At 39.6% G+C, this 18,822-nt stretch overlaps 1 protein-coding gene across 5 annotated transcripts; it reads right to left on the reverse strand.

Moving 5' to 3' along the window:
• Positions 1 to 591: 591 nt before the first annotated feature.
• BAG1 (BAG cochaperone 1) lies at positions 592 to 18,720 on the reverse strand. Of its 5 annotated transcripts, none has more exons than XR_010610095.1 (8): positions 18,641 to 18,720; positions 15,480 to 15,608; positions 15,247 to 15,329; positions 14,373 to 14,486; positions 13,770 to 13,877; positions 6,164 to 6,395; positions 4,077 to 4,139; positions 3,877 to 3,901 (listed from the first exon to the last, which is right to left on the reverse strand). XR_010610095.1 is itself a non-coding variant. In XM_065667771.1 (7 exons), the coding sequence occupies exons 1-7, from the start codon at positions 18,681 to 18,683 to the stop codon at positions 3,812 to 3,814; spliced, it is 630 nt and encodes a 209-aa protein (XP_065523843.1). In that variant the 5' UTR covers positions 18,684 to 18,720; the 3' UTR covers positions 592 to 3,811. The 5 variants fall into 5 exon arrangements, 3 of the variants coding, with proteins under 3 accessions (XP_065523843.1, XP_065523844.1, XP_065523845.1); XR_010610096.1 differs by lacking the exons at positions 3,877 to 3,901; positions 4,077 to 4,139 and adding exons at positions 8,112 to 8,177; positions 13,475 to 13,612 and having other exon boundaries at positions 6,317 to 6,395; XM_065667771.1 differs by lacking the exon at positions 6,164 to 6,395 and having other exon boundaries at positions 592 to 3,901.
• Positions 18,721 to 18,822: the final 102 nt, after the last annotated feature.

The raw sequence follows: 18,822 nt of genomic DNA on the forward strand, positions 1-18,822 counted from the left end.
GCGGAGCCTCTGCTTCTGGTCATACGCCCGAGAAGGAGGGGAAACAAGTTTAGCTCGTAGCTGGGCAGCTCGGTTGTCCGCCTTGGTCGGGTTTCTCCGTCGTTAAACCTTTGGAGCACCACCAGAACTAGGCAGGCACGGTAAGCTAGCTGCTGCCCACGGCTCTGAATAAGTTCTTTAAAACATGTCCCCAAAACCGCCCAAAATACGTAAAAAAGAAACAAAGAGAAGCCCCAGTACATCCCATGCAGCCAGATACAGAAACTGTGCGTTGTATAGCAATACAACTGAGAAAAGCATTCAAAGCGAAAAACCCAATGCCCAACCAACCAAAACCAACCAACCAAAACCAACCAACCAAAACAAAAAACTCCAAACCAAAAATAAAACTGCTTTTCTTCAAGTTTCAGCTTGCTGGCAATCGTGGTAACATTCCAGGCTTGATCCCTGCAGCCATCTGGGGCCTAGCACCAGTAGCTGCAGCTCCCTAGCACGGCAGATGCCAGAACAGAGAGCAGCATGCATTTTTCCCACTTAAAACACAGCTCATCTACAGCCTTTTGTGACCACATCATGACCAAGGACAACAGAGAACTTTCCAGATTTTATTTATACCGTTTCATTTATGATAGCACAATAACAAAAAAACCACCTAGCCCCAAGTTAGATGATGTCAAGTACTCCACTCCAAACCATGAGTGACTGATAAAAGCCTAAAAAGTGTTGCTCCAGGTTTACAATGGCATTACCTTCAGAAATACATGGTCATGGAGGATACAGTCACAGAGGGAGGATGCCACTGCAAGCAGTGTATTTTATGCTGTTCCCAGAGCAAACAGTCCCATGGCTTCAGGCTCCGTAGCTCCCTGAACATTGGGTTTGGTTCATCTCACACCAGCCTACGGGAGCTGGGGGAGAAAGCGTGGCAAGGAAGCACGTAATTCCATTTGTAGCACAAACTTTGCAGTAGGATGTTTTGCCCAGATGGCAAATCCAAGGTGTGTAAACATGGCCGGAGCAACACAGCAACTGGAGAAAGATGACAGGGTAAGTGCAGGTGAAACAAAAGAGAAGGTACTCCTCTCTTGACGTGACCAGGGCAGACTGCTGGGGTGAGGAAATGATTCAGTACAAAAACAGGTATCACAGTACACCTAGACTACAGAATCAGTGATAACATAGCTTAAGGTTGACCAAGATCTATGTTTACTTTTACAAACTCTTAAGAATATTTAAAATCTCTTCTTCCTTCCCCCTCCTCCCACAACTGTAGTCTGCTGCACTTTTAAAAACCACAGAAGTTTACTGAAATTTAAGGCTATCATGAAAAAACAAAGTGTAAGACTCCTCTTTCAAAACTACGTATAAAAGTCAATCCACTCTAGAAGGTCTTAGATAACTCTAAATACAACCACCCGTTTTCCAAAAGGAACTCATTTTTACATTCGGAAGACATACTGTGTCCTAGAAATCAAACACTCTGATATGATACCAGGAGTTACCACTTCAAGGTAACTTCAGGACATCCATTTGCTGAATCCAGATATGCTTGGGGGAAATGTTCATCACCACTCTCTGCCTCAAAATACCACATTATCATAAGATCTGCTATGGAACATCTTAAAGTTAATCTGCCTGGCTTTGAGACAGGCTGAGGATGTACTCACACAAGTACATCTCAAGAACCAGAAGCCTCCTGGAAGGAGTGCTTGGAAGACGATGTCTGCCTATAGCCTTATAGTGTTCTTGCCCAGGAGAGAAAAATACAAAGCAGCAGCAGAAATGGATACTGCCCTAGCCGTGACTACAGCTCCCAGTGCTCTCCATGGGCACAAGAAGATACTTATTATATATGCACCTTGTGAAAGTTCAATGCATTAGAGGACTTATGTTTGGGAGGGTGAGGATCCATCCTTTCCATCACAGGAAAGTGGTTAATTTTGAATTCCCTGAACTATGTAATAGCATTGCTGGTGGTTTAAGAGTCAGCTGAATCTGGTCCAGAAGCAGCACCAAGCTAGGTAGGGCTTCACAAAAATGGCTAGAACCAACTCTTCTTCTTCCTAAAGTGCTGGGAAAATGCAGCATGACCAGACTAGTAGCCTAGTTAAAAATATCCAGTCCTACCAAGCATACCATTTCCTAACATGATAGACAAGCTTCCTAGGAGTTTAGACCATGAAATCCTCCACAGATGCCAAGAGTTACATACAAAATACAACCCTGAAGAAGCTATTTAACAGTAAAAATTATGGCAACTCCAATCTTGGTATAATCAAAAGGCATTTTTAAAATAAAAGTGACCCTTTCTAGTGCATGGCTATCACTTCATTTGTCCAATGGCATTTTTCACTAAGGAAATGCTCCTCTTCCTATTACAAACATCAAAGATAATACTTTAATAATAACACTTTGGGTATTATTTAAGGTTTATAACTTATTAGAAGTTAACATCTTTTTACACACACTCCCTATTTTTATCTTGAAAGGACAGCTAATCTTAAAACAGTCACATAAGGATAAAAGCTCACTACTTAAGGGCCATTTCTAAATATCCTGACTCATTAGAGATGAAAGTTTTTCTTCCCCCTCACAGAAACAGGCTCCTTACTAGTCATTACTTCACCAGCCACTGCGTGTAAGACTGACCTACTGACCAGAAGTACCACTGAAAAAGCAGCTACCACTACAAATCCAATAACTACAGGCTCTGATCAACAACTGCAAAGTTGGCTGCGCCTGCTGCCCATTACCTCCTGCAAAAGCTTAATTTCCACCTAACAGAGAAGGGTAAGTGTGGCACATATCTGACTACAAGGACCGGTCATAACCCTTAGACGCATGGCATGGCTAAAATGAATTCTATCACTTTGTAATGTGTTACAAAACTTCACTGACTACCTTAACTGGCTAGAAATAATCACAGCAATTTTGCATTAAATACAGAATCAGGAATTCAGTGAAATGGGGGAAAAAAGCATAAAAAATCCTCTCAAAACAGTTCCTTACTTATATGTTGCTTGAACTGAACCCTTGGTATATGAGCAGCATAAGTAACCTCATTTCATTTCCCACCATAACTCAAGATGGAACATAAACAATAAAAATAAGAATCATCTATAAAAAACACAGTACATCAGAAATCCATGTAAAAAACATACATCTGTATCAAGGAGCTCCGTAACAACTTAAAGCACCACTCAAAATTAAGTACCATACATGTTACAGTACATTCCATTTATTATGACAATTTAAGGCTAAAATAGGTACGACTCCCTTATAATCAAGCTTTCTTATATTTATAAATGCATACAAACATTAAGTAGATACAAATGCGAAGGGATTTTTTTATTGCTCTAAACTGTCTACTATAATGTCCAACTTTCCCAGGTGTGGTCTCAGTTTGCCTTTTTCAATCAAGCTGAAGTCCTACAATTGCAACTTATGGCACTTGTACGATTACAGACTTTCTTTGATTTGAGCTGTATTCAAAGATATATCAGACAGAACTGCCCATCACTGCAAACTTGATAACTTAGTTAACTAAACATTTGTCCATAAGGTATATAACAATTCACCACAAAGATTATTTCTGCCATTCTTCAGGAATTATTTTCTCTTCAAAATAATAGGTCTAACCAAGCGGCAAACAAGACAACCAGCAAGAAATGATTGACTGGGACCAGTCTAACAGACTGGGCTTTAACAAAAACAAACAAAAAAAAAGCTGAATACGTGCTCCAAAACAAAGAGCAAACTTTTCTTCTTGCTCATAGAGCAATTATGTTTCCTAATTATGTAGGGCAATGCCTCATTCTGCCAGTGCCAAATTCTTTGACTGTAGCTTGTCCATTTCTTGGCCAATATTTCCTTCAATGGTATCACACTGGGCAAGAAAAACCTGAGAATAAGAAACAAACAAATGTTATTTGGGATGCAATCATAGCAATGGTAGATGCTTCTTAAGAACAGAAACTGCACTTTCCATCATGAATTTGAAGAAACAAACTCAACAACCACCTTCTGATAATAGCTTATTCACAGTTTTGTTTACACAAAACAACAAAACAACTCACCTGAACCCTTTTCACCAACCCCTTCTTTTTCAGTTTGCAATCACTGAAATTCTCTGGTAGATTCTGCAGTAAAATAAACAAAGAAGCTGATGCAGATTTACACTAAAATTGACATCTTAAACTTACAGCAAAACCTGAATGTATCAAAGAATTCTCTGAACAAGCATCTTGAAAATACCATACCTACTCAGTGAAGATGATTAGACAGGAAAGAATTAAAAAGAGAAAGTCAGGGATGCAGCATGCTCACTGCAAAGAACTAAGCTAGTAAATTTACCATGAGTCTTGAAGTAAAACACAGCAACGGACCACTATTGTGGTTTAACCAATAACAGAACACACTACTTTTGTCTACTGTTATCTATGTTAACTGTTCTGCTGAGCTTTGACTTCAGCTTTTTCAGAGACTAAAAGATGAATTAATTTCTTACTAACACATTAACTCAATCACTTGCCATCACTAGAACGTATCATCAGTAACGCAGGCATTGCAGGCCAGGTTGGACAGGGCTTTGAGCAACCTGGTCTAGTGGAAGGTGTCTCTGCCCATGGCAGGGGGGGAGAGGGTTGGAACTAGGTGATCTTTAAAGTTCCTTCCAACTCAAACCATTCTATGATTGCCGGTCTGTTAAAGCTGTATATCTGATCTTCTCTGCATCTGCTCATGGAAGGCAACAGATGTGAAGTGTTACATGCTGACAGCTTCTAATTTAATTCAAACTGCATCAATTTCTATACTCTTATTCCCCAATATACTCGTGTATATCATCCCAGCAAACAGTTATACACTTTATCCTTTTGCAGCTATGTGAAATTGGGGTGTTGGTGGGCAATGGTGCACAGGCTTATGATTTTTTTCTTTTAAACAGGTAAAACACCTGTACAGATAATTAACATTACATAAAGTTTATGAGAACATTCTTAGAAATATTGTGCTTTCATTGTTGAAGATGCATATAAATCTTGTGAATTTTTCACTGGTATGCCTTTCATTTTCCACCCCAACTCCAAATCAAGAATAGAGATTTCCCTATACTACTGTTTCATTTCAGCTAAAATGCCAGCTCCACTAGGAGGTTTAGATACATAATCTTTTTAGCGTCCAGCTAAACATACATGGTCTTAAACACGGGAGTCCTGCCATCCAGCGGGACCTTGACAGGCTTGAGTGGGCCTGTAGGAACCTCATGAAGTTCAACAAGGCCAAGTTCAACAAGCGCAAGGTCCTGCACCTGGGTTGAGGCAATCCCAAGCACAACTACAAGCTGGGTGTGGAATGGATCGAGAGCAGCCCTGGGGAGAAGGACTTGCAGGTGTTGGTTGATGAGATCAATATGATCCAGCAATGAGCACCTGCTATCTGGAAAGCCAACAATATGCTGGACTGCATCAAAGGAAGCATGACCAACAGGTTGAGGAAGGTTATTCTCCCCCTCTACTCCACTCTCATTAAATCCCCCCTGGAGTATAGTGTTCAGCTGTGGGGCCCCAACACAAGAAGGGCCCTGTTGGAGCAGGGCCAGAGGAAGGCCACAAAAATTATCAGAGGGATAGAGCACCAATCCTATGAAGAAAGGCTGAGGTAGGGTTGTTCAGCCTGGAGCAGAGAAGGCTCCGTGGAGACCGTATTGCAGCCTTTCAGTACCTAAAGGGGGCTTACAACAAAGATGAGGACAGACTTCATATAAGGCCTGTAGCAACAGTACAAGGGGTAATGCTTTTAAACTAAAAGAGGGTATATTCAGACTAGGTATAAAGGAATTTTTTACAACAAAGGTGGTGAAACACTGGCCCAGTTGGTAGAAGTCCCATCCTTGGAAACATTCAAGGTCATGCTGGATGAGGCTTTGAGCAACCTGGTCTAGTGAAAGGTGTCCCTGCCCACGGCAATGGGGTTGGATTAGATGACCTTTAAAGGTCCCTTCCAACCCAAACGATTCTGTGATTCTATGATTTTACTTCTACATAAACTTCAGATTTAACATCCTTCTCACTCCTACACTCAGCTGAAAGGAATGCACAAAGCTGCTTCTTGTCTCCTAGAAGGATATGAAGTTGGAAGTGGGAGTAACTACTACTACACTAACCTCTTCCCAAGGTCAGGTTTTTTGGTTTGTTAGTTTGGTTTTGGAAGATGGGCAAGACAAGGAATCTTCCATTCCTGTAGTTTCAGCTTCCATTTCTGTTGTTCCAGCACCAGTTTTCCCAAACAGCAGCACTGTTAGGCTGGATAAAACTCTTTATCAACTTCTAACACTTCCTTTCGAGATCAGAAAAGGTATTTCCCTTGCAGAGAGCTTTTATGTGAGACTGCACCTCCTGCAACAGAACCAGAAATTGGACATATTTCTTTCAGGTGGAGAAATGATCATCAGCATCAGAGACACAAGAGAAGTCAGTATGCAGATTAAGGGAGGTACCCTTCCAAATGCAAACTGGTGCAGTGTTATCTTACAAACAAGCACAGAAATGTCTAAAAAAACTAAAAGTTATGGGGCTTGGGTTTTGTTTTGTTTCCCCTATTGATGTTAAACTTATTACCAAAACCACTCCTCAGCTTGTCCTAAGATGCATTCCATCACTTAGCTATCCTTCCCAAATTCTCTTCTTTTGTGAGAAGATGTAGGTTTGACGGTGAGTTATCATGTTAATGCCGGGAACCTGTCATGCACAATGTAAATTCTCCTACAGGAGCCTATCCTACACTAATCACTGTTTATTTATGTGATGTAACTTTACTTCCTTGGATTTACAGCACAGACAGGTTCAAAAGCCGTTATTACTTTTCAGCAATAGTCTGCCTAAAATGAAAACTTCTTTTTACTAGGTGGCATACGTCCATTTTCGAAACACTTTTTAAGCTGTTTAAGCTTTTTTAAGTTGTTTATGTTGCTCTTCACAAAGTGTATTTTCTAGTACTGTGTACTGTAATAAGCCCCTGTTGATTGTAGCAAGCTAAACCTGCATGTTTCCTCCCAATAAGCAGGACATTAAAATTGTTGTCTGCCATACTTTTCTTTCAGAAACTGAATGTTCCAAAAACATTACAAAACAGTTGAGAAGTTAAGGCTGTGGGTGAATTATCTTCAAAAACCAGTTCTAGTTCCCAAATAAAAAAGGCAGCTTTTGGAACACACATAGTTGTCACAGAGAAAAAAAGTTTAAAAAATACTGTGAAGTTATAGGAACTATTCTAAACTATATTAGACATAGGACCTTGTAACCACATAAGAAAACATTCCTATTTTCCCCTTGTTTTTCAACAATACAATTCACTTTAAGAAGATAGAACAAAAAACCTTTACCAGTGTTTTAACGTGTATTATTTTGACTCCGTATATGTAATAGTCTGAAAAACCAAAGATCAGTTAGGCTTAATTAATAACGGCTGATTCTCACCGGAAAATGGAAATGTTCTCACTTGTCACAGAAAATTCTTCTAAGTTTTCCGTGAGGTGGAATTTTTTAATAACCAAATTAAAAATGAACTTACCCACTTGCTCAGTTACACTGCCCATCTCCCTTTACTTATTCCAGGCTGTATTTTCTGAAAGATATTCTGGCCTACGCAAGTATTCCTTCCAGTATGAAATAGGAAATTAATAAACCACTTTCTACCGTCAGAATAGGCCTAAGTTAACTTTCAGTAGCACACAGAGAACTCCAGCTCTCCAGCTGGGCTTACCACTCAACGTCTGTTTGCAAAACAGATATTGGTAACTGGAGGAAACCTTGAAATCTGAGTGTAGAGAAGACATTCAGACTGTTCCTATTTTTGACAATATTTTTCAAAACTGTTGTTTTTAATTACATCTGTGCATGCAAACTCCTTGTGTTTGCTTGCACACCCTTACAGCTCTTTGGTTTGTTATGCGTTTTGTTTTGTTTTTAAATCCCACCTTGTAACCCCCGTGGCAGAGATATAGAATTAGAAGCTACTAAAGTATCAAGCTGTTTAAAAGGTGCTTTGCAATCAAATTAGTAAAGTTTACAAATCTTATCATCAAATTAAATCTCGCAGTCTCTCTGTTTTACCTTAGTTAGCTTACGTCTCCTCTCCGGGAATATGCTGTCCAACTATTCAGGGTTTAACAGGTGAAGCTGGCAATAAACCTTAAGTCACAATAACATTTCCATATTTAATTAAAATCGAATTAAAGAAGGAGTAGCTTAAGCATAGGCAGTGCTTATGCAAAACTCTTACCAAATCTACATTTTGGTGCTAGCATTGCCTGCAGAGCAGTAGTTTGGATTAGTATACGGCTTCCTACTGCATAGCACATTCTTCCTTTCATAGCAGGTCTCCTCTTTGCATTGCACTTCCTCTGTACCAAAACACTGCTCAAGTCTCACAGTCCTTGGTCTGTATGGTCTTAAACTTTCAGAAGTGACTGCAGTGTTGGCTTCTCCCCAGCAACTTCTGTAAAGCTCCTGGGCACAGGTTGTTTATCCTCCCCCATCCACCCAGAAACAGAGCCCAAGTCCCCCTGTTACCAGTGGCTATCTCCCACTCCACACCCCTGAATTCAGAGCTGTTTAACTGCATCTGTTTGAGAGCTCTCACCCTGCAGATACACTGACATGATGCAGTGCACAGGCACATTACATCCTCAAAGACTCATCTTTTGTATACACAGCACTCATGCTTTATACAAGGAATCCTTAAAACCAATCACCGTTTAGTAATAAATTCGTGTGTGTTTTTCCTTCTCTTAGATCCTCTCTTGAGTGTTCTTTTAACTACAAACTAAGCATCCCTCTCTTCTGAGCACTGCTTCTTATGAAATACAGACTCTTGTCATTTCTTCCCCCTGTCCCATCTGATGTCCTAATAAAACCACCACCCTTTGCCACAGAACATCACCTTTTACTTTGCTCAAGTTCCACTTGTTTTGGAAGTGCTTCCAATAATGATTTTTAAGCTTAGTGTTACCACTCCATCTTTGTTCTATTCTTTGGTTATTTCTTATTTCCCAAACCATAGACCCCAGTAGGTAATATCTAAAGCCTGAACCCACTTTATAGCAGTGTAGTCAGTTAATAAACAAAACAAATGCTAGTCAAATTTATTATTTAAGACTATCATATCAGAACCAAAGGGACACCACTCTTAAAACATGCAGTCTCCTATACCAACACTCATACCAATAGCTAGAAACATTTAATCACTCTACTGCATATAGCACCAATGCTAATTAGTTGCAAAGAAAAGATTTGCTGCTGACAACCCACACATCTAACATGAAGCTTTTTCACTAGTGTCTTTTAAGAATCTAAAACATGTAGTACTTTAGTGTGTGGTTTTTATAGACTGCCAGCCCTTCACTTTTTTAACTCATTGTTAAATAAATTAGATAATCACATTATGTTGACACTGAATCTCCATCTAAGTAGACACCTAAGCTGCTTCCTGAGAAGCAGCTATCAAACAGCAGTGTTTGTCAATGGGTTTCTGAAAGCAGAAGTCGTAACTAAGCATTCTACCTTCACTGAAAGATGACAGTATTTTCTTGATCTTTGTACTTTAGAAAAAACAATTTCCCCAAAGCTTTATGTTTATGATTCATACTACGAGATGTAAGAATTATAATGAGAAAGTATTATCAAGTATTTATCCAGATAAATTCAAAGGTTTAGTAATAAGTTCTCATGTTACTGCAAGTGGCAAAATTTGGCAGAAGCCTGGGAAATGTTTGTTACACGCAAAATGATGGTTTGGGTTTGACTTTTTTTCTTTCAGAATCCTCAAGATGTTAATTTGGTATTGATTTACCAGATACAAGTATAGCTGGGACAAGGAGACAGTAACAAAAGCTTCATCAGAACAGTACAGTAATTTAAGGTAGTTTTACAGAGGAATTATACCCCCCCCAAAAAAAAAAATCCTCAAGAAAGGATGGTGGGCCACCAGAACATAATTATGAAACCATAATGTAATCAATGTCCTCAATACTGATACATGCGGTTTGACAGATGATTTTGTTGTGAATTTATGTAAACAAAATCAGTGACTGGTATTTCAGAAGAGGAAGCTTCTTTTTCAGTTGTTAGAACAGTCTGTTCCCTGCATTATCTTTCTAGATTATAAATCTGCCATTTAATAAGAAATCATCATGAGAACAAAGTAATCTCTCAGACTGCAATACTGGTAACAGACTTCATGTAAATTAGAGCCAGCTCACGAGAGGTACTTAGTGTCATGACTGTGCGTACAAATTTTCCTGCTAATGTCTGAAAAACTTTCCTTTTTTTTTTTCCCTTGGAAAGCCTTCAGTTTTTTAAATAACTGTGAAAGATGATCAAGTCAAAAGGTTTTCTGTGTTCTACTCACTCAGATTTGTACTAAGTATCGTACTTTGACTTTTTACTCCTGGATCAGATGTTTAACTGCTGAAATAAATGGCATTTCTGGTGATGCACACACACAAATCTTCAGCTGTTGAAAACAACTCCATTTGTATTCCTTCTGAAGAAAAGGTCAAAGATCTGTGGCTTATGGGAATGTCTGACTGTGTCACAGCATTAAAAACTTGGTAAGATGCTCGTATGATCCCCCCACCCTTCTTGCTGTGGAAGCAATAGCTATTTAAACATATTTAATGTTCAAATGTTTAAGTTGCATCTGAGAATCATAGATAAAAAGCAATCCAAAAGCATCCCCTCAGGACTTTCCTTTTCACGATCTAGGAGTGACAACACTGTATTTTTTCTCTCCCACCCAAGTACTGTATGACTATAGACCTACTTCTCTACTTCCAAAATCACTTTTTAAATTCATAGTTGTTGAACACATGGTGTCTAGTTAAAAGGAGTATTAGTTCCAGACTCAGCTCCTCTAACTAATGAGCTTGTCTGCTAACAGTACGAGAGTGACACCTCAGTAAGAGACAAAAAAAAATGTGCAGGCTTCTTCACCCTTAGCTCTCTATAACCATAAAATCTCATTTTGGACTAAGCTGGATGCCTTGATTGATCCAAGGAACTTATGACAACCAAGACACATGAGCTCTCACAAGAGCTCTCACAACATTTCTGCAAAAGAAAAACTGGAATATTATAGTGTGAGCTTGCTAGTATGTTTCAATTCTGCAGCGCATCCATTGGTCTGTCCTAGCAGAAAACAGCTCAGTCACTTCCCCCCGGGCCCCTTATCTTATTTTAAGATGTTGACTGAATCAATAGCACAACATATGGTCAACAGCAATTAAAAGAGATTTGTCAGAACCTGCTTTTACTTGACTAACAGAATACTAAATACTTTATAAAACAATTCTGAGACACAGATAAAATACTTTCTGGAACCTTTATGCTTTTCTGCTTTGCATTTCTATTTACAATCTTTTACTTCAGTGGAACCCATTTATTGTTCATATACCTACCTCATTACCATCCTGTGTTGCTAGCTCTGTAAACTGCACAACTATAGTACAGCTAAGTAATACCTCAGGAAGCTGGTGGCCTGTTCATCTGATCTGGTGTAATACCAGCACACCAAACAGCTACATTTTATGTGAAGATTCCACCCAACTACATGTATCTCATCTGCAAAATTTCACAGAAGTTTCACAGAAGTTCAGTATTCAGGACAAAACCCACAGCTGCCTTTGCATATTAAAACAAATAAATATGGATTTTGGTACATGTAACAAAACTTCAATCACTAGCAATAAACCCCTCACTTATTTCTTGCTTTTAAAAGAATGAGGCTCCTCGATATCATAGGCCCTTATACAATAAAGTAAGAAACAACTGTCATAAATATTAAAAGATACTAATTATAAACAGTTTTAGCTCTCGCAACTACAGTTCCACAAGAGACAAAACTGAGGCGCAGGGACTCCATTAATCTAAACTTGAATTCACTAAGTGATAAACCTTCTAAAACCTTGTACTAAACCTGTCCAGTACTATTTAGAGTACTTTGGATAAGGAGATAAGATAATATCGTGCATTCTGTTTAAGCCATGTGAAAAGCACCAGAATCAAAAGTAAACTTGGGAAATTCAGCTTGGATTAATTAGGAAGCAGTGAAAGGATTTTTCATGGGTGCATGCTGGGTTCCAGAACTGTATACCAGCAGACAAAGTGCTGAATTTTTTCTCATCAGCAACTGAAGGGATCAGAAATAAGCTTTAATCCCATCCAATTGAAACAGTTGTCATCTTATTGCTATTTTCACAACATAGTAAATCTGCACTTCAAACAGGGAATCAGTTATATGAAGTCTCTACATCTAACAGCATTCAACAACTGTCAGTAGAATACTTTCCTTTATATGAAGCGGAAAAGGAAAGGGAAATTTTAAGGCTGTAAAATACTTAGCAGTCTTACTTACTTTTACAAAAGTATTCAAGAACTATTGGCTATAACAAACAGCAAAGGCTAATTTGCCATTAAAGGTCCACAGTATGAAAGGAAGAAATACGTTAATGAGCTCCCCACATTCCTAGGAACACATTCATATTGTATAGCATTGTAAGATGACCAATTCAAATTATTACTCTTTAATTTAGCCTGCTGCTGAACTTTTACAAAGCGTCCATTAATTAGACTACATTTGGTTCACCAATTACAGGCACTTGCATGGAAACAATCCCATAAAGGGTCACTGTACAAAGGAGTAGACCCCAAGACGTTACTACCACAGAAAAGCAGCATTTTTCCTTCACAGCAGGATATTACGGTTGTGATATGCAGCATAATTATATAATGAAGTTTTCAGAAAATGACCAGCAGAGGAACAGAATATGGAAATAACCTAGTTGCCACAATTGTCTGTTTATCTCTGCACAAGTCCCTTATTTTATTATTACAAGTCCCCCTTATAACAGGGAAGTTTAGATTGGATATAAGGAAAAAATTCTTTACTGTAAGGGTGGTGAGGCACTGGAATGGGTTGCCCAGGGAGGCTGTGAATGCTCCATCCCTGGTGGTGTTCAAGGCCAGGTTGGACAGAGCCTTGGGTGACATGGTTTAGTGTGAGGTGTCCCTGCCCATGGCAGGGGGGTCGGAACTAGATGATCTTAAGGTCCCTTCCAACCCTAACTATTCTATGATTCTGTGATTTTCACCTAGCTCTCAGCTACTACATGAAGATACATGCTGCATTCCAGAAATATACTATAAGGTTATGATCCATTAATGACTGTGAAGCACTGGGATATACCCCAATACATTCCAAAGGCAGAATCCAGTCCTTAATATGCAGGCATCTCAAATGAGTCCTGTCAGTCCACATACAACTGATCAGAAAATTCTTAAGGGCCTCCTTGTTCCTATGCAATACAGAACACAAAGTGTATCTGGTTGTTTTTTCCCAGACCTTTACTGTTATCATCAAGTTTAACATGAAAGTTTGCCAAGACAAACTAAAAGGGTAAAGCTTGAGTAAAGGATACCCATTTCATGTAGTCTTAAAAGGTTGCTGCCCCAAATGAAGCTCTTCTGTAGAATGGGGATGCATGCACAGGCATTAATGCCACCATTTAGAAACAGATGCTGCCAAGTAGTCTTTTGGAGACATACAGGGGCAAGAGCTGGATATTAAAGAAAAAATGAGCAAGCCAATTAACTAATTTTCAAAGCCAAAATAAATTTTTAGCACTTTAAAAATATTAAATAAATTACAAAAAAGACATTCTTAACAGTAAGTTCTTGCTGGGATTTGACCCTCTTGTGTGGTTGTTTACTTACAATGGCATCAATCTGTTCCAGGATCTTCATGAACTGCTCTGCAGTTCCCTTTATCCTCTTGTCCAGCTGTTTTAGTGCTTCTGCTTGGAGATCCTTTGCTAAAAATCCCTAAGAAGAAAAAAAGAGGGAAGGAAAGACAAAATTATTCCATACCCTACAGAACACTCAGCTTTGAAAATACATCAATGCATTACAGCAGAAAACTTCTTCTACTATTTCTGTAGTTTCAGGAATGATAGGGACTCCAATCTCATTCTATATTCTATCAATCCTTAAATGCTGAATATAAGATCTGCTATGTTTACTTAAAAGATTAAACAACAGACATTCTCCTTTGGGCTCTGAGAGAACTCTACGTTTTTTCCAGGTCTAAAGATTATAATTTAACCAATATGCAACAAAATTTACCTTTTTCCTAGCAGTGCCATGTTTCTATTTTGCTAACTCATAAATAGCAAATTTAGTAAGAATTTCACAGAACCCTTGAACAGTTAGGAGGGGCAACCTACTACTGACTACTCAATCCTCTAAACAGTATTTTTTTCATACATATACCTACAAAACTGTTGTGCAAAGATATAAAAGGATACAAAACTGGCATACCTTCTGGATACCTGTGAGCTCTTTATTAACTTCATCTAACTTATTAGCTATTTGCTCCACCGACTTCTCCAAATCTCTCAGCTTCTTTAATTCAGCCTCTTCTTCTGGACTGTTCTGTGTATTCAAAAATACAACATTCACGACTACAGAACAAACAGAGACACTATGCAGCTAAAAAGCAGCAACAGTTGTGATACAGACATAAAGGTGTCTACTGATTTGAAATACACACTATGCTGTAGTTATTCTTTTCATATTTTAATACCTGCCTGTCCTGGGTTTACCCCAATGATAAAATACTGTTACTCTGTTCTTCCAAAGCCTAATTACAAATAGTGTCAATGAAGCAATGTGTATGAACATATTAAATGAGACAAATTTGAAGGGAAAAAGGAAATGGGTAAACTTTTTTTTGTTAGCTTAGCATTTTTAAGGTAGAGGCGACATTTCTGTTATTACTTTGTCCTCTATTTTGCAAAACCAGCCACAAGTCATTTCACTAGAAATAACTCAGCAGACTCAATAGCTACAGCTTTTTTTTTTAATTACTAAAAACAAACAGGAAAACAACAACAAAAAAACCAAACTAAAAACCCACAACAGAAAAACATGTGCAGATAAGGTCATCAGTGGACAGAAGGTTCATGAGCACTGACAAGCAACAGATCAGGCAGAATTTCATCAATAACATAAAGCAGAAGTCAGTCAATAATATAATTTCAGAAATGTATGAGAGTTATTTGCAGTACAATGTGAGACTGAACTCAACTTTGTGGTTAGGTTTACACTGCAACCTGCTTCTGTGTTCAGCAACTGAATCACTGATGGAAATTACAATAATTTAAGGGAAAGAAGGTCCAAATGCAATATTTACCCTTTTCCCAATCAACATGACTTTGCAACCGTTTTTAACTCCAAGTGCTGACAATGGCTGTTCCAATTCTTTCAGAGACTTCCCTAAATGGAAAACCAGAGAGAAAAAAACATAGTTAAAATACAGTCTGTGATATAGAATGTCTTTCTAAAGGCATTCAGAATATGAACACCTGAAAGTGACTAAGATGAAAAATACCATCTATAAGAAACATTAACAGATCTATAAGTTACCTTTGTATATCAGTTTCTGAAAAGGAACTGGAACTCCAGTGACTTGTTCAATAAGAAGAGCCATGTCTTGTAGCGTAGGTTCACCATCTTCTTGTTGGGAAGCAACCTTAATATTGTGTTTTTCATTGCCTAACAAAAAACAGAGTAACAGTATCTTATCATCACTTAGAATCCACTTCTAATATTAATTTCCATTAATGCAGAGTGACTCTCAAGAACAACCAATTTTCAATCAAAGGATTCTACCTCAGCTGAAAAATTTGTTTTACATTCTAATAACCTGAGGAGTTCAACCAGGCATTTTCTGCTGGCATAATGCTCCTGCTAAATATTACTGCCTGCCTCTTTAGAGTGCAGATGATGTTCATATATCCCACAAGCTAAAGCATGAAAGGCCACACCTTCCTGATACATTCCGTTTCCTACTTGTAGGAACTTTTAATGGCACGAGTCTTGGGGAATCTGAGGCCATTTATCACTTCCTTTGCTCCCTTTTCCTCATACATGGGAAGCAAGTGATCAATGTCTACCCTGCCTCCCCTCTACCAGCCCCCTGAGAGAATTCTCAGAGTCCAAAAGTTATTTCTCCCCATAATACTGCTGATACACAGCCTTAACCACTGTCTTAGCCTATACATCACCTTCCGCTTATAGAACATCCTATTCAGACTCCCTAAGAGTATTTGCATACAAACACCAGGAAGTTGTTAGAAAAAAGGAGTATGTCTATTAATCTCTGCTTAATAGACCCTTTCTGTAACCCTCTGCTCCCACACACTTCAGGCCTGTCAATCTGAAAGCACCCACAGGAATCAGCCACCATTAGCTGCAAGGGAAATAAAGAAAGGCATTTTTACTTTGCAGGAAGAGAGAAATCCCTAACAAAAACCAGAAAGAAAACTATTCTCGTGCCACTAATTTGAAGCGCATGTATCTTTTACAAAGAAAAGTGCTAGAAGCATCGATTTTAAAAAGTTCCAGCCTCCAAGAAACACATGACAAGTGACACTGTGGCCTCAAACACTTGCAAGCTCCAACAACAGTTAATTTCAAAATGGTTTTAAGCTCAAAATCACATTGTACAAATGTCCCCCTTCTCACTCAAGCACTTTCCATTAACAGACTTCCTTCCTAATTTGTTTTGGAAGAAAAATAAAATTTAGGCCCTAGCTTCAACGTATTTCATAAGGTTGTTTTGATATAATAACTGCTTTGTGCCAGGGCTGTGCCCATCAGCAGCTTAGTGAAAAAACAAGCAAGCAAACAGCAAATGAGGAAGAGAACAGCTGAAGTCAGTCTAAAAATATAAACAGCTTTAATTACAAATTATGCTTACCACTTCAGGCAGACTGTAACTGAAGTGTTACTGTAAATTCACAGCAGAATGAAGTCACCATGAAAAATACTTTGTGGTTTAGAACTGGTATCATAGCTTATCAGTTTGCTTCAGTAAATGACAGCAGTAATTTAAAGTAACCACTAACACAAAATACACTTAAAAAAACCAAACAGTTCAATTATTGCAGATTGTCAAATGATACATGTAAGCCTACTACCATTCTATTTCCCATTTCCTTCATTCCCTACTTTCACTCAAGCATAGAAAACTACAATAAAAATGTTTGTGCTAAGCAGTAAACCAGTATCTGACAGCAACAGATATAAATGAGACAGCTGAAGTCCAAGATGAATAATGCCTCCGATTTGCTATTTATTAATGGACAAAGTAATTACCAGATAAGAAAACAACCTGAAATACTGAGAATGGAAGGAAGGGAAGTCTGGTGGCAAACAGCAAGATCTTGGAGTTCTAAATGTGTTAATATCATTAAGTTATTGTCATCTTTGCCAATCAAAACCCCTCAGATCAAATGGAGCTCTCTCAAGGCACCAAAGAGCACATGAATCATGAAGATTCAAACCGATTATTCCATGAAGTTCCTCACCAAAGACTTTCAGATAAAATTGCCAGGTGATAAAGGAAACATTTTCACAAAACAATGTGACAGTTTGGAAGGACAAATGAGCAAGCAGAAATAAACAATAAGCTCTAAAGGTGGAAAGAATGTCACCAACACAGTGCAAAAGGCACAAGAGCAGAATTTATTATTCAATAAAGAATAAACCATTACCAAGTTTTGTTAACCAAAACCAGCTGAATACCTTGCTGATTTAACACCCGACTACACTTATTCCTCCCAGTCCTGCACCTAGATCCACTTCACAGAAATTTAGCCATGGTATTTCTAATCTTATTTTAAGAACTGTGGAGCCCAGGCTATTCTTACCTCTTTGCAGTAACTTTTTATATTTACTTGCAGACTTAACCACATTCCACCTTCTTTCCATCCTCCTATTTCTCTTCCCGAGGAAAAAAACCTCAGTCATGCCAGCTTGCCTGTGAATAACCCGCTCACCAGGTCAGCACCCAGCTGTCACCCTGAAGACACCACCACTTTCTGCTGCAATCTTCCATCTCACTAACCACAGATGTTCAAGCTTACTCAACAAACAAGAAGAGTGCCCATCAGACAGCACCTGCTTTTAATGTACAGCACTGCCTTCAGTGATGTATTTCACTTAAATTAAGATTAATACTCAAAAAGTGACTTGTGCTCTGTGTTCTCCGGCAAGGACAGCCTTGTCACCTGTTCCCACTGCCACCCTTACAGCAGCTCTAACCCTGTCAGGAGGAGAGCATCATCATCTTGTTGATACGGAAAACGAGCTGCGTTTTTTTCCCCTTGTTGCTGGATCAGCTTTAAGTGATCCAGCTTCAGGGGAAGTCGTGGCCAGCAGAGCACTGAAACCTTACGGCAGCAGCCCCCATCGAGACCAGGCTAAGCAGAGGACGAGCCGTGCCCACTCAGGCCCGAGGCCGCAGCCGCCACCCGTCCGCCAGCCGCAGCTCCAGCACCAGCGGCAGGCACATGCTCCCCACCTCGCTCCGCCGCCACTCCGGGTGCTCCCCGCTGACCCCAGCGCTACAACTACCGCTAACGGCCGCTGCGAGGTCCGGGCGGCACCGCAGTCGGGGCCCGGCCCGCACGGTCCCCGGCCGGGGTCTGTGTCGCCGGTGGGAGATGCCACGGGCCGCGCTGTGGCTTCACGGCGGCTGGAGACGCCCGCCCGCCCTCCGCCATGCCCCAGGCGGCTCTTACTGTACGTGACGGTGACCGTAACCGCAGCTCCGGGCGCCGCCATCCCACCCGCCACAAGGAAACCGTCCTGCGGCGCTTTCCGGGGCGCGCCGATAGTGCGTCACTTCCGTCGTGGGCCACGCCCCTCCAGCCTGGATGAGGCGGGACCGTGGGGAGCGGGGATGGGCCGAGGTTGCCGTTTG

Source organism: Lathamus discolor, chromosome 2 (assembly GCF_037157495.1).
Source record: "Lathamus discolor isolate bLatDis1 chromosome 2, bLatDis1.hap1, whole genome shotgun sequence".
In the NCBI taxonomy this organism is placed as follows: Eukaryota; Metazoa; Chordata; class Aves; order Psittaciformes; family Psittacidae; genus Lathamus; species Lathamus discolor.